Source organism: Colobus angolensis, unplaced genomic scaffold, assembly GCF_000951035.1.
Source record: "Colobus angolensis palliatus isolate OR3802 unplaced genomic scaffold, Cang.pa_1.0 Scaffold141, whole genome shotgun sequence".
Classification (NCBI taxonomy): domain Eukaryota; kingdom Metazoa; phylum Chordata; class Mammalia; order Primates; family Cercopithecidae; genus Colobus; species Colobus angolensis.
The window spans coordinates 8446503-8463571 of record NW_012114500.1 but is presented as its reverse complement, the minus strand read 5'-3'; the positions used below and the strand labels follow the sequence as shown (position 1 = coordinate 8463571).

Here is a 17069-nt window from a genome sequence, read left to right as displayed (position 1 = left end):
CAAAGAGACACCTAAGAGCTTTTAAAAAACTAATAAAATATTATGAATTATTAATGCCAATAAATTTGAAAACAGACAAAGTAGATGAATTTCTAGAAAAATGGAACTTACTGGGACTGAATCAAGAAGAAATAGCTGATAGTACCTAAGCAATTGAAGAGATTGGATCAGTAATTTAAAATATTCTCATAAACAAAACGTTAGCCCTAGATGGTTCTTGCAAATGATTAAAGAGCAGATGTACAAACATTTCCAGGGTGTAGAAGTACACTATCGTATCCTTTCTAGATCATTATAACTATAATACCACAAGCAGACAGTATATGAAACAGCGAAAGTATAGACCAAGATACCTATGACTTATATGTAAAATTTAAAGAAAATATTAGCAAACTGAATCAGCTGTATTAAAAAATATACCACAATCAATGCATTTATAAGAGCAACTTAACGAAATTTATTAGAAGACATTAAAGAAGACTCAGTATAGAAAAGATGTATCTTCTCTCCAAATTGGTAATAGAGATTCAATGCCATTGAAAAAAACCCGCCTGGTTTTTTTTTGAGGAACTTGTCAAGCTGAGTCTCAAATTTATATCAAAGAGCAAAGACCTAAGAATATCCAGGATATTCCTGAAGAACTGTAAGGAGCCAGGGGCCTGCCCTATCAGATACCAAGGGTTGTTACTAAGCCATAACCAAGTCAGTGCTATTTCTACAGAAACAGACAAGTTAACAAGTGGAACATAATAGAGAACCCAGAAACAGACCCATCCATATTTTGGATTTGTCACATGAAAGAAGTAGCTTCGCAAAACTTTGGGAAAAGGAGAGTGTATGCAATAGATGATGCTCATGCTCATGCAGACAAACAGGAAATTGGGATACCTGCCTCTTACCATAGACAAACATCAACCTAAACATGAAAGTTAAACTATAACAGCTTGAGGTGGTGGGGAAGAAATATCTTTATCTCAGTGTAGGGAAGAATTTATTTTAAAAACAAGATACAAAAAGCCATACACAGAAATGAAAAGACTGAATTCAACTGCATTAAAAAGATTAAATTCAGCGGCATTAAAATCAAGAGCATCTGTACTTGGACAGCATAGAGTGGAAGGTATTTCCAACAATACCTTCCAACAAAGAGAAGGTATTTGCCAACTTATAACTTGAAGGATTAGAATGAACAATATAAAGAATTACATAAATAAGAAAAAGATATACAACCTGTTAGAAAAATGGGCAAAGACATGAACAGCATATTTCACATGGAAGAAACAGCAATAGCAAATGAACATGGTAAGAGATGCTCAACATCTTTAGTGATTTGAAGGGAAATGCAAGTTATACCCACAGCAAGACTATCTTATCTAAGAAGTTTGTAAATACACTAAATGTTCTGTGGTTTTAAGCTACAGAGTTTGTAATTCATTTATTTATTCAGTAAATACTCAGTGGCAGGCACTGTTTTAGAAACCTTGGTTATAACTTTGAATGAAATAAAAAAAAAAAATCCTTGCCTTGTGCAGGCTGCTTATGTGTGGGAGGTTGGGTGGTGGCGTCAGGCAACAAACAATTACATTAAAGCAGAAAATAGTGATATAAATAAAGCTATAAATATTGCAACCCAGAGTAATACTATAAACATAAGTAGTGACTAGGACTCTCATGCAGATATACCTCTGTGCTGGGACAAGTGAAAGTTTAAGTGTAATTTCCCATGTGCAGGTCAAAATAAAAAAATGACACTAGAAAACACAATAATGAATATCTGAAAATTGCATTTTATTTGACTGCTATCCTTTTGCGTCATTTTCATACTAATTATAGAATAAAATTTGTAGGATGCACCAAAGCTTTTTTTTTAGAGACATCCATTAATTCAGTAAATAAATGAGCACCTTCTTTGTGCCAGCTGCTGTTAAGAGGTGGCCGAAAGAAGGGAATAAAACAGTCAAAATCCTGGCACATTTGGAATTTCTCTTAGGAGAAAACAGATACAAATGGCATTAATTACCAAGAAACTTGTAAAGCAAGCCAAATATTAATGATAAATATTTAAGACTACAATATGTTAATTTTAAGATTGAAAATGAGGTGCCAGGATTTCTTGAGACTCAAAGGCACAGACACTGAGAGTTTGATTTTTTACAATCACTGTTAATTTTTTAATTTTCCTAACTTGGAGGAAATTGATAACATGTTTTGAGTATATTTCAAAACTACATTCAAATGTTGCAATAGAACATTAAGAATTATCTTCATGATCCACTAAGTGCATGAAAAAATGGATAGTGAATCTATTCATTACCACCTTTCAATATTTTACCTTTCAGTTTTTGTGTTTTGTAGCTCATTGGCAGAGTCTGACAGAGTGCTGAAAGTAGTCTTTGGTGAGCTGGCTGTAATTTTGGGACCCATTTTTATCTAGATAATTAAAACTAACTAACAGGACCATAAAATGCTTGCGGCCATTTCCAACAACCTATATTTGTGGATGGGGTTTTTTAATTTAACAAGAATATTATGTTAGAAAAGAAACTGTCGTTCTGTAAAGTGGCCAGTATTGTTAGTTTTATTTATCAATTTAGTTTTGTTCTTTGATCTTTTTTTTTAAAATTTCAGCATTGATGCTGATGGGACAATGACAGTGGACTGGAATGAATGGAGAGACTACTTCTTATTTAATCCTGTTACAGACATTGAGGAAATTATCCGTTTCTGGAAACATTCTACAGTAAGTATACTTTATGTATTTATACTTATTTGGAGCTATAAACCATAGGTACAGTTATCAACCAAGAACACTCTGTAACACTTATGGGCCAGGATACCTGAGTCCCAGTAGCTTCTTAACCTGTAGAGTTCTATTTATTCTATTAGGCATAGATTTATAGAGTTATTTAAAAAGAAACAAAAAGCAAAAAACAAAAAAAAACCCTAAGACTGCGTAAATGTCCATTCTTAAAACTTGGAAGAAGTACTACCTTGATGAATAAGCTGTCTAGCTTTTATCGGCATTTAAGTATTCTGCCATAGGGAAGTGTAAAAGTTGTAGCCTTTTACATTTTTTTTTTTTTTTGAGACGGAGTCTCGCTCTGTCGCCCAGGTTGGTGCAGGGGAGCCATTTCAGTTCACTGCAAGCTCCGCCTCCCGGGTTCACGCCATTCTCCTGCCTCAGCCTCCCGAGTAGCTGGGACTACAGGCGCCCGCCACCTCGCCCGGCTAAGTTTTTGTATTTTTTAGTAGAGATGGGGTTTCACTGTGTTAGCCAGGATGGTCTCGATCTCCTGACCTCGTGATCCGCCCGTCTCGGCCTCCCAAAGTGCTGGGATTACAGGCGTATTGTCCAAATAATCTGAGCACCTCATGGTTGCTGAGGATCTGTGTCCTTGTTTGGTCAGATTGCCTAGATTTATCTCTGGCTTAAGGCACTTACAATATTCATTAAAGGGTATAGAATCTTTTTGCTTCATCTGCTTAGCATTTCATCCCAGTTTGTTTTCCACAAAACTTTCAAATTTTGATTGTTTCATTAATATTATGCATACTGATGTAAACCAAGTTCTATTATTATGTAATCTGCTCCTGAAACCATTGGGAACTCTCTGGAGGTTTTTGTTTTTGTTTTTTTTGAGACTTAGTCTCACTCTGCTGCCCAGGCTGGAGTGCAGTGGTGCGATCTCGGCTCACTGCAACCTCCGCCTCTTGGGTTCACGCCATTCTACTGCCTCAGCCTCCCGAGTAGCTGGGACTACAGGTGCCCACCACCACGCCGGGGTAATTTTTTGTATTTTTAGTACAGATGGAGTTTCAGCATGTTAGCCAGGATGGCCTCTATTGCCTGACCTCATAATCCGTTCGCCTCGGCCTCCCAAAGTGTTGGGATTACAGGCGGAGCCACCGCGCCCAGCCTTTTTCTTTTTTCTTAATGGGATTGTCTTCTACGCACTTAAGATTTTACTAAATTAAATATGCGTTAAGTGAAGTCAGGAGTTCACATTGCCACTAGTAACAATGCCTAAGCTTACATAAAGCATTTTAAAATTGTTGGTGATTAGTGCCTTCTCAGCTATGAGTATAAAATAATATACTAGTAGTTCAGTTGCCTAGATAAATTTTACACTATGTGAAGTTTTATTTACGTAATTCTTACTGTATTTTTTAAGGTAGTTGATAACAGTTGAGACTACAATCGTATCTCCATTTTATTGATGGTAAAATGAAGGAAGAGAGGGTTACTACCATAGGATAGTAAGATAGCTCCTTCCCCTTGCACTCTTACTTGTAAAAAAAATTTTATGCCAAAACAATTTAGATAATAGAATTGTAAAAATATTATTATAGAGTTGTTTCTCTCAAGCTATAGTAATGTAGAATAGGTTGAAGGGGTGATGATTTGAAACAGTACCTCTCCATTAGCTAAATTTTATGTGGAATCTATTGCATGTTTTAAATGACAAGTCAGATTTATAAAAATATTTTTATAAGCAGTAGAAAATGAGTTTAGGGGTATTCACATACACAGTTTTAATTTTTATTTACATATTTAAAACATCATGGTATAAAGTGTAATGTGGATATAAATTTGAGATAAAGGAAGTATTGTTTAAGAACTGATGAACTAATTTCTTAAAAGATGTCATCACCAATTGGTTTTCTAGCCTTATGAAAAGTGGTTGCAGTAAAAAAGATGGACTATACCTGATAAAATGCTGCCCTTTCATTCTAACCTAGACCTAGAGAAGAAAAGATACTGTGAATCTATGATGAAAGAAAGTTGTAACTGTTGGTTTTGTATATTTGTAATTACTGTTTATTTTCATTTCTTGTGAACTGATACCGTGCATTGTTCATTGTGAATAGAAGACATAATCTTTGTGCTCAAATTGGTTTTGTATAAATTCTAGGGAGTGAAGTTCATATTAACAGTAAAATAACATACGATTCTCTCTAAAACAGAAATGTCTTCTGGGATTATATATTTTTAACTAAGGGGATCTTTTTTTCATTTTAACAGGGAATTGACATAGGGGATAGCTTAACTATTCCAGATGAATTCACAGAAGATGAAAAAAAATCCGGACAATGGTGGAGGCAGCTTTTGGCAGGAGGCATTGCTGGTGCCGTCTCTCGAACAAGCACTGCCCCTTTGGACCGTCTGAAAATCATGATGCAGGTGAGCTTTATTATCGTGTGTCCAGGTTTGCCCTAAATATTCTAAAACAACGAGAAATGTGGTGCTTTGAAAAAGAACTTTTAAAATTTCTCAGTAATGATCTTTTATACCCTAAAAAATAAATCTATTTTGTTGCTGTTAACTCTGAATTCAGTCCATGTAAGTACGGTGGTGTACCAAACCTTAGATTGTTAGTACATGTATGTAATGAACTTTTAATCTTTGGCATTCTATGACTATTCAAACGTTTAATTTAAATAATATCTCTAGCTATTCTTGTAGGATTCTCCTTATTTATAGTTTCCTTCCTTTTTATATACTTTATCAAAAGTAAAGTATTTCTGAAATCTAGAATCTTAGACCAGCAATGTAATTTTAAAAATTATTCTGAAGCTGAGGTTAGCAGAAAAAGATATGGCTTTATAGACTGATTTTGTTATTTACTAGCAGTGTAGCACTGGGCTGGCCAGAGTGGAAAGAGGGAAAGGAAAATAATTAATATGTATTTGCTTATTGTGGTAAGCCAGTTAATGCTTGCAGCAGCCCAGTGAAGTAGGTATTTTATCATTCTTCCAGGGGGAATCTGAGGCCCAGAGAATTAACTTTTCCTTTACCACAAATGAGAGGGGGAATGGAGTATCTTTGCCTCCAGTGCTCTTGGTTTTCATGCTGCATGAAACCTCTGAGGTCTCATTTTCCTTCATTCTGGGATGGGGATAAGAATATCTAACAAGAATGGTTGAGAATCAAACAATATCAGGTATGTGAAAATGTCTGGTACACTGGAATAACCTGTTGGAACATAGTAGTAGTTTACAAAATATTTTTAAAACTTTGTTATACTTATGGTCAGCAGTTTTTATATTTGTCCATAGATATCTGTACAAAAAGATTTCTGACAATATTTTAAGCTAGCATTCCTTCAGAATGTACCCAAATCCTAAAATTTATTTAGGGGCAAAGCTAATGCTTTAAAGGAAAAGGAGAGGGGATTGGTGTGTGTTTTTCTTTAGGAACAGTAGTAACTTGACTTTTAGAGAACTTGAATAAGCATTTATTTTTTCCTTTGTCCTATTTTATTGTGAAGTTTATTTATTTAAAATAAAATGGATTTCTCTGGAATTTAGTTTCTGCAAATGTGAGGAGTTTCCAAAGTCAACCTTCAGGTTCAATACTTCTCTAGAAATACTCACATAACTCACTGAAAGCTTATTATCCCTGATTATGGTTTATTACAGGGAAAAGATACAGATGAAAATAGTCAAGTAAAGAAGCTCATAGAACAGAGCTTCTGTTGTCCTCTCCCTGTGGAATCTCCATGTCTTACTTTCCTGGCACTGTTGTGTGACACTAGGCACGGAATATTGCAGACCAACCAGGGAAGCTCACCTGAGCCTTTGGTGTGCAGAGTTCTTATTGGGCCCCATTTTCATACCGGCCACATTGCTGGCCTTCAGAATTCACCCCCTTCTGTGTGTGCGTGTGTGTGTGTGTGTCTGTTTAGTGGTAATCACCCCTTTTATGTGAGCTGAAACAATCAGAAGAATGATTTGTTTAATTATTTTTGGTGTATTGGATTTAATCAGTTTTTTCTGTAGGTGGTCATAAGGTATAGTATTGTTAAATGACTACCACATCTGTAGTATAAGCCAAGTAATTTATCAGTATTCACAGGATGGGTACATGTTGTAATGAATTTATTGCCTAGAGAGGCCTCAAATGCCAAAGAAGGTACAATTTTTATTTTTGGTTTCAGGCTGTATGCGTTCTAGTGTTTGTAACCCTGATATACACAATATCCAAACCATTTCAGACCCATTTACAGTTCATGTCTGTACTACTTCTTGAGGACAGGGAGTAAGATACTACTCCCTGTCCTCAAGAATATAAACAGTATTACCTGCAGTATATATAATATAATATAATAATATAATATTATTACCTGCAGTATACTTTTTTATTTCTCTTTAACTGAGCTTGTTCATGTTTCAAAGGGTGTTCCATTGCCTGATACATAATTTAGTTAATATTATCTTATGAAAGTTGTTCATAATTTTAATATTCTTCTTGTCTTCTCTCTCTGCTTTCTCACACCAAAGATACCAATTATTCTTAGTTTTAGAGTCAGAGACAGGCGTCTAAAATCATGGCAATACTCCCTGCCATCATTATGTATAATTTATTTTTTCAATCTTTCTATATTTTACTTTCAAATATATCTTCTTGCAGTTAGAAATAGTATTGAAAAAGATTGTATGGTTGCTTTATAAAAAGTAACAGTAATATGCCACCAGCATTTTATATCATTCTGCTTTTATTTTTAGGTTCATGGTTCAAAATCAGACAAAATGAACATATTTGGTGGCTTTCGACAGATGGTAAAAGAGGGAGGGATCCGCTCCCTTTGGAGGGGAAATGGTACAAACGTCATCAAAATTGCTCCTGAGACAGCTGTTAAGTTCTGGGCATATGAACAGGTAATTTTTATCACCTATGGAATTTATTAACAAAGAGGAGTTAGTAAACGGATTCAATAAAGGTTAATGTATAATGCTTTTGGGATTCTTGTTTTAATACACAATAATCTTTCACATATACTCCATAAGAAGTATCACTTATAGATTAGACTAAAGAAAATCAGAGATTTCTGATGACCAAGTTACGGGATTCTTAATTCATCATATTATTTATAAAGAAAGTTTTTTTTCTAAGTAGTTCTTAAAGGAAGGGTAGAATTTTAGTTTATTCATTCTGAATTCTGAGCAGAAGCAGCGCACTAACATAAGTTTTATGGAAGTGTCACAATCTAACCTGTGGAAGGAAAACTTACAAGTTGAAGTCCTTTGTGTAATTTGACATTGCTGTAAAATTGAGCTGAGTTTGGAGTGACAGCTCCATGAAGGCAGGGGCATGGCTTCTTCCCCATGTACTCCAGCACCTAGACAGAGCTTGGCATGTGATAAGTGCCAAGTGAGTGCTGAATGAATGAATGACTGAACAAAGGCATTTACCTCTGAATCACTTCTCTGTTGACTTTTGTTAACTTGGATTTTTTGAGCTATTGCTTCAGCCTAACTCATGTAAAGCGGAAGTACAGAGGTAAGTTTTAGAGTTTGGGTTCTCTTTGTGGTCATTGGCAGAACTGTCTAGTTGAGCAGCCACAGATTACTTTTCCCATTATTTATTCCATTGTTGTTTATCAAGGACTGTAAGGGCCTTGAAATTCAACTCCCCACCCCCATAGTTTTTGTATTATTGCATGTAGATTTTAGATTATTCTGGAGAGTGTTTTGTTCTTGAGCAACAGAATACTCTTGAGAAGATTATGGTATCCTTTTTCTTTGCCTGGGAAATAGAGAAGCAAAAAAAAAAAAAAAAAAAAAAAAGAGAATCTTGTCTCCAGGATATTAATAAGAACGTATCCTTGGAAAGGTTATTTTCCTTATGTGAAAGTTTGAAGATTCAAATCATGATTATTAAGGGCTAATGTTTGAGATACCCTTAGGTTATTCTGACTTCATACTTGGATTTTATGATAGGAAAGCCAGAGCCTAAAATAAACAAATACTCAGTGCAATTATTTCAGTATGCAAGAAGTTTAGTATTTTTGAAAGTCCATTGCCGGGCGCGGTGGCTCAAGCCTGTAATCCTAGCACTTTGGGAGGCCGAGATGGGCGGATCACAAGGTCAGGAGATCGAGACCATCCTGGCTAACACGGTGAAACCCCATCTCTACTAAAAATGCAAAAAACTAGCCGGTGACGGGTGCCTGTAGTCCCAGCTACTCTGGAGGCTGAGGCAGGAGAATGGTGTAAACCCGGGAGGCGGAGCTTGCAGTGAGCTGAGATCCGGCCACTGCACTCCAGCCCAGGTGACAGAGCAAGACTCCATCTCAAAAAAAAAAAAAAAGGAAAAAAAGAAAGTTCATAGGTATTACAAACAAATATGCATATTTTACTTATGTCGTTTGTCAGATTCTTACCTTGGATACCACCAGCAGGCGTCCTCTGCTTCTGTCCACCCAAGCTCCTTCCTAAGACCTCTTTATAGTATTGTGATTTCTGCACACTAACTTTCTTAGACATCAAGAGAAAGCTGTCTACACAGTGTGGTGTAGTGTTCTTATGGGCTCTGGGCCTATGGTGCCGCTTTCTCCTGTCCTGCTGAAGGTCCATTCATCCCTTGGGGCTCTCTAAAAGCCACCTTCCTGTGAGAAGCATATCCTAAGCATCTCAACCAAAACCAGTTCCTCCCCTGTCTCGCCTCCCTCGAGTGCTGAATTGCAGAATATCCCATTTTTCATTGGATGATGGAAAACCCATTGTTTTCTCAGTGGGTTCTAAATTACTTCAGGGTAAATAGGCTGTATATATTCTCAAATTTCCCAGAGTATGTAACTAGCTCACTTTTAGATTCAGATAGGTTTTGTTCATTGAATAGCTAGTACTTTAGGAAACTAAGAAAAAGATCTTTTCAACCTGATGTGTAGCTCTGTCAAACACATCATCAGTTTGGGGTAAAGCTGTGTTCCCTGTGGGTTGTCATTACCATAGTAGTGTCATTGTATCATTGACAGGGTGGTAGTGTGGGATAGTGTTCTCATGGTTTCAGCTGCCGTCTCTGTACTGACTGCGTTCCACTCCATTATCTTTCTCTTTATCTCAACACCGTAGATCTACCTGTGTACTGTGTGTTTCAGCATCTCTGCTTGCATGTCCTAGGAGTGCCTCACACTCAACATATCCACCATGCACGTCATCTTTCAGCTACTCCCTGTCTCCTGACCCTGCTTCAGCAACGCACACACACCCTTCCTCTTTCTATATGTCATATGGTGGGGAATGTCCTTTAGTACCTTACTCAGGAGTTAGTTCCTCCGGGAATGCTTCTGTTTTAATTTCTTTTTGTTACCGCACTTTCACACTGAATTCTGATGTTCTCTGCACTTATCTTCTTGGTGAGACTGTGAGCTTCCTTAGGCAGTAGCTACTTGTATTCCTAGCACCTTGCCCAGTGCCAGGAAACTCTTACTAAGTGAATGAAAAGACAGAACTGCCGGACTGGAATTTGAGCTCAATTTGCCTCAATCTCAAGCCATTAAGATGAAGGGGAGCTGGGCGTGGTGGCTCACGCCTCTAATCCCAGCACTTTGAGAGGTAGTTTGCTTGAGCCCAGGAGTTCAAGACCAGCCTGGGCAACATGGCAAAACCCCATTTCTACAAAAAATATAAAAATTAGTTGGGCTTCGGGGTGTGTGCCTGTACTCTGGAGGCTGAGGTGGGTGGATCACTTGAGCTCAAGAGGCAGAGGCTGCAGTGAGCTGAGATCACACCATTGCAGTCTAGCCTGGGTTCCCGCCCAGGTCTGCCTGACTCTCAATCCCATGATATTAATATCCTGGCCAGTCACTATTTTGGCTGTATTGGGGTCATATTTCCACCCTTGGTCCAGTTAGCTATGTTGGGTCACTTTAGTACTGATAGCCAGGGAGATGCTGGGCTTGATAGGTTAGTATAATTCTATGTATTACCTGCAAAAACTGTTTTTATAAATTGTTGTGTGAATATTTGTTTGTCACCTATTTATTCATTTTAGTTGCACTGGTGAAAATAAACTCATCTTTTAAAAACTGTGGGGAAACTATCCAAACACTGTGAAAACTTGATTAACCTTGTATTTTCTGTACATCTGGGGAAGAATGCTGTTATGCTGTTTCAGCAAAGGAGCAACTTGGTCCAACCTGGGAGACATCTGTGTTCTGTAGAAATCTGACTTGAAAACCACTGTCCAGTAACTGTGTGTAGTAGCATTTAAGCCTTGCTCTTCTGCTACGTATTATTCATGCAGTATATGCATTTCGAGACACATCATCCCATTTGTCAATTTATTGATTTCTAGGAGCCGATTTGTATTCTAGGATTGTCTAGTTGGCTTGGGCTGCCATAAAATACCACAGAGTGTGTGGAATCAACAGAGGAAATTCATTTCTCACAGTTTCGGAGACTAGAATGCCTAAGATCAAGGGCCAAGCCAGTTTGATTTCTAGTGAGGTACTCTTCCCAGCTTGTAGACAGCTAGTGTGTGCTCACATGGTCTTTTCTTGGTGCACATGTGAGGGGAGAGAGAGAGCGTGAGCCCTCTGGTGTCTGCTCTTATAAGAACACTGATCCTTTCATAAGGGCCCCATCCTCATGACCTCATAATCCTAATCCAGAAGCCTCATCTGCTAATACCATCACATGGGAGGTTAGGGCTTCAACATATGAGTTTGGTGGGGGCGCAGCTCAGTCCACGGCAGGTAGTAATGTGCATTTTAAAACTTATTTATACAGTACAAGAAGTTACTTACTGAAGAAGGACAAAAGATTGGAACATTTGAGAGATTTATTTCTGGTTCCATGGCTGGAGCAACTGCACAGACTTTTATATATCCAATGGAGGTGAGTACCATTGTGAAGTCTGACTGTGTGATGGTGTTCGTGTTGGTTGTCTATTGCTCTCTAACAAGTTATCCCAAAATCAACAGTTGAAAACAAGTATTTATCATCGCGGAGTTTCTGTGGGTCAGGAATCTGGGAGCAGCTTAGCTGGGTGCCACTGGCTCAGGGTTTTTCACAGCCCATAGTCAAGATGGTAGTCAGTGCTGCAGTCACCTTGAGGCTTGGCTGGGGGCGGATTCCAAGCTTATTCGTGTGGTTGCTGCCAGGCCTCACTGGCTATGGGCTGGAAACATCAGTTCCTTACTACATGAGCCTTTCTGTAGACTGCCTGAGTATCCTCAAAACACAGTAGCTGGCTTCCCTATGGTCAGTGATCCAACAGAAAGAGAGTGCCCAAGATGAAAGCTGATATCTTTTGCCTTTTCTGCTGTATTCCATTGATCATACAGACTAACCCTGGTAGAGTGTGGGAGGGGATGATATAATGATGTGAATACCAGGAGACAAATACTCATTGGGGGTCACATTAGAGGCTGGCTGCCACTGTGTTTGTGAGAAATATAATTCTCACTCCTGTCCAAAGAGTTTCTGTGTGATAAATTTAATAATAGAATCTCAGGATTTGATTATATGGTGGTATCCTAATTAGACATCCTTTCATTATTGCGTAGGTTGGCAAAACACAGACCTACGGGCTGTTTTATACAGCCCTTGAGCTAAGAATGCTTTTTTACATTTTTAAAAAGTGTGCAACACAGGATAAAGTGAGAAAGATCTAAAATCGACATGCTAAAATCACAATTAAAAGAACTAGAGAAGCAAGAGCAAACAAATTCAAAAGATAGCAGAAGACAAGAAATAACTAAGATCAGAGCAGAACTGAAGGAGATAGAGACACGAAAAACCCTTCAAAAAATCAATTAATCCAGGAGCTGGTTTTATGAAAAGATTAACAAAATAGATAGACCACTAGCCAAAATAATAAAGAAGAAAAGAGAGGAGAATCAAATGGACACAATAAAAATGATAAAGGGGACATCACCACTGATCCCATGGAAATACAAACTAACATCAGAGGATACTATAAACACCTCTATGCAAATAAACTAGAAAATCTAGAAGAAATGGATAAATTCCTGGACACATACACCTTCCCAAGACTAAACCAGAAAGAAGCAGAATCCCTGCATAGACCAATAACATGTTCTGAAATTGAGGCAGTAATTAATAGCCTACCAACCAAAAAGAGCCCAGGACCAGACACATTCACAGCTGAATTCTACCAGAGGTACAAAGAGGAGCTGATACCATTCCTTCTGAAATTATTCCAAACAATAGAAAAAGAGGGACTCCTTTCTAACTCATTTTATGAGGGCAGCATCATTCTGATACCAAAACCTGGCAGAGACACAATCAGAAAAGAAATTTTCAGGCCAATATCCCTGATGAACATCAATGTGAAAATCCTCAATAAAATACCAGCAAACTGAATTCAGCAGCACATCAAAAAGCTTATTCACCACTATCAAGTCAGCTTCATCCCTGGGATGCAAGGATGGTTCAACATGCAAATCAATATAACAGAATTCATAATAAACAGAACCAGTGACATTGATTATCTCAATAGATGCAGAAGGGCCTTCAATAAAATTCAACACCCCTTCATGCTAAAAATTCTCAATAAACTAGGTGTTGATGGAGTGTATAACAAAATAATGAGAGCTATTTATGACAGACCCACAGCCAATATCATACTGAATGGGCAAAAGCTGGAAGCATTCCCTTTCAAAACCGGCACAAGACAAGGATGCCCTCTCTCACTACTCCTATTCAACATAGTATTGGAAGTTCTGGCCAGGGCAATCAGGCAGGAGAAAGAAATAGGAAGAGAGAAAGTCAAATTGTCTCTCTTTGCAGATGACATAATTGTATATTTAGAAAACCTCCTCATCTCAGCCCCAAATCCCCTTAAGCTGATAAGCAACTTCAAGCAAAGTCTCAGGGTACAGAATCAATGTGCAAAAATAACAAGCATTCCTATACACCAATGATAGACAAACAGCCAAATCATGAGTGAACTACCATTCACAATTGCTACAAAGAGAATAAAATACCTCGGAATACAACTTACAAGGGATGTGAAGCACCTGTTCAAGGAGAACTACAAACCACTGCTCAAGGAAATAAGAGAGGACACAAACAAATGGGAAAACATTCCATGCTCATGGATAGGAAGAATCAATATCATGAAAATGGCCATACTGCCCAAAGTCGTTTATAGATTCAGTGATATCCCCATCAAGCTAACATTGACTTTCTTCACAGAATTAGAAAAAACTACTTTAAATTTTATATGAAACCAAGAAAGAGCCCATATAGCCAAGACAATCATAAGCAGAAAGAACGAAGCTGGAGGCATCACGCTACATGACTTCAAGCATACTACAAGGCTACAGTAACCAAAACAACATGGTACTGGTACCAAAACAGATATATAGACCAATGGAACAGAACAGAGGCCTCAGAAATAATGTCACACATCTACAACCATCTGATCTTTGACAAAAACAATAGGGAAAGGATTCCTTATTTAATAAATGGTGTCGGGAAAACTGGCTAGCTATATGCAGAAAACTGAAAGTGGACCCCTTCCTTACACCTTATACAAAAATTAACTCAAGATGGATTAAAGTCTTAAACATAAGACTTAAAACTATAAAAACCCTAGAAGAAAACCTAGGCAATACCATTCAGGATATAGGCATGGATAAAGACTTTTTGACTAAATCACAAAAAGCAATGGTAACAAAAGCCAAAGTTGACAAATGGGATCTAATTAAACTAAAGATCTTGTGCACAGCAAAAGAAACTATCATCAGAGTGAACCAGCAACCTACAGAATGGAAGAAAAATTTTGCAATTTATCCATTTGACAGAGGGCTAATATCCAGAATCTATAAGGAACTTAAACAAATTTACAAGAAAAAAACACCCCCATCAGAAAGTGGATGAAGGATATGAACAGACACTTCTCATAAGAAGACCTCTATGCAGCCAACAAACATATGAGAAAAGGCTCATCATCCCTGGTTGTTAGATAAATGCAAATCAAAACCACAATGACATACCATCTCACACCAGTTAGTTAAAAAGTCAGGAAACAACAGATGCTGGCAAAGATGGGGAGAAATAGGAATGCTTTTACACTGTTGGTGGGAGTGTAAATTAGTTCAACCGTTGTGGAAGACAGTGTGGCGATTCCTCAAGGATCTAGAACCAGAAATACCATTTGACCCAGCAATCCCATTACTGGTTATATATTCAAAGGATCATAAATTATTCTACTGTAAAGATGTGCACACGTATGTTTATTGCAGCACTATTCACGATAGCAAAGACTTGGAACCAACCCAAATGCCCATCAGTGATACGCTAGATAAGGAAAATGTGGCACATATACACCATGGAATACTATGCAGCCGTAAAAAAAGGATGAGTTCATGTCCTTTGTAGGGACATGGATGAGGCTGGAAGCCATCATTCTCAGCAAACTAACACAGGAACAGAAATCCAAACACCACATGTACTCACTTGTAACTGGGAGTTGAACAATGAGAACACATGGACACAGGGAAGGGAACATCACTCACTGGGGCCTGTTGGGATTGGGGACCTAGGGAAGGGATAGTATTAGGAGAAATACCTAATGTAGATGATGGGTTGATGGGTGCAGCAAACCACCATGGCACATGTACCTATGTAACAAACCTGCACGTTCTGCACATGTATCCCAGAACTTAAAGTATAATTTTTAGAAAGCAGGTAAAAACAAAAGAAAAAGAATATACAACTGAGACCTAATATTTTAGGCTTGCAATGACAAATATTTTACTATTTAGTCTTTACAGGAAAAGTTTTCCAACTACTGCTTTATAGCAAAAAATAATATTGTCGATGTGGAATTTATTGATATAGCAGAGGGTTTTTTAGTAACTGATAAGACTTAAGCAAGATAAATACAATTTTCACCAATATGTGGTATGCATGCTAATATAGCTTTTTTTCAAGCATCTTAATATGATTGTTTATATTACTCCACACACCTCTCAAAAAAAAAATCTTAATACCTATTTTTCCCCTTATATCCTCCATATCAATTAATAGTATCACCTTCCCAACTCCCCACTGCCCCATCCTGTGTTCCAAGCTAGAAACACTAGGGTTATCCTTTATACTGCCATTTCCCTCACCTTCCAGACGCAGGTGGTCACTGGTCAGTTTTGTTAAGGCATCAACACATTATCTTGCTCACTTCCTTCACCAGATCCTCCTTGCAGTAAACGGGTCTCTCTGGCTGTGGTCTTAGTCCCTCAATAGAGGTAATACATGAAGGAGAATGTATCAACAAACTGTACAGTCTTTTGAGTGACAATATGTGCTAGGTATTTGATCCGTGTAAAATTATTTCATTTGAATTCCGTGATGATAGAGTTAATATGAACAATAATATTTTGTTATTTTTTTTTATATCCAGGTTATGAAAACCAGGCTGGCTGTAGGCAAAACTGGGCAATACTCTGGAATATATGATTGTGCCAAGAAGATTTTGAAACATGAAGGCTTGGGAGCTTTTTACAAAGGTTATGTTCCCAATTTATTAGGTATCATACCTTATGCAGGCATAGATCTTGCTGTGTATGAGGTGAGTTTATGGAAATCTTTTGAATCTGAAAATGCAGTTAAATAGCTCTTGTTAGAATTGAACTTTATGTGAAGTAGACATATACCATAAAACAGTTTGTGACCAGAAGTAAATTCAAGTATATGTTATTTGAACTTTCAAGTAACTTGAGTGTGAATGTACATAGGGCCACTTTTGTATTAGATTTTCTTGGGAATTGCTTTTATTAATGAAGAGTAGACTCAAAGTTAGGTATAGTTGTTCACCTTAAAAGGTGGTTGTAGAGATTGTTTTCAGGGAAGACAAAAAAAGCAAATAAATTCCTTTGTTTTGGATTTGCAAAAATCTAACATTAAGCCAAGTGATTAATGTGACTAACATGAGTAAATACAGTTTCATTTCTTGTACTGAAGAATACAAATCTTGGATCAACCCTGTAATCTAAATCATTTAATAATTTATGAATCTCACAAACATTTATTGAGCACACACTATACAAACCTCTGGGTTAGACACTGGATCTAGGGATTCAAAGGACTCAGTGTGTGCCTTGAAGAAACTGAAGGTCTGGTGACGGAGACAAACAACCAACTAAAACCCAGTGTTGTTAGCTGTGCTGCGGTAGACATGAGCCAGGGTGCGTGTTAGGATGGGACCTAAGCTACAGCATAGAGGAAGAATGTAATGTGTAATGAAGACTGGACTTTTTTTTTTTAAGAGCTTTATTGAGATTTACTTCATATTCCTTACATTTCACTTATTTGAA

General features: G+C 37.5%; 1 protein-coding gene across 2 annotated transcripts in view; it reads left to right on the top strand.

The window, feature by feature from the left end:
- SLC25A24 (solute carrier family 25 (mitochondrial carrier; phosphate carrier), member 24) overlaps positions 1-17069 on the top strand; it is a 66721-nt gene that overhangs the window by 41869 nt on the left and 7783 nt on the right. For both annotated transcript variants that reach the window (XM_011935222.1, XM_011935223.1), the window contains exons 4-8: positions 2629-2740; positions 5024-5182; positions 7507-7659; positions 11515-11622; positions 16157-16324. In XM_011935222.1, the coding sequence (XP_011790612.1) occupies positions 2629-2740; positions 5024-5182; positions 7507-7659; positions 11515-11622; positions 16157-16324 (700 nt within the window). The remainder of the gene's footprint in view (positions 1-2628; positions 2741-5023; positions 5183-7506; positions 7660-11514; positions 11623-16156; positions 16325-17069) is intronic.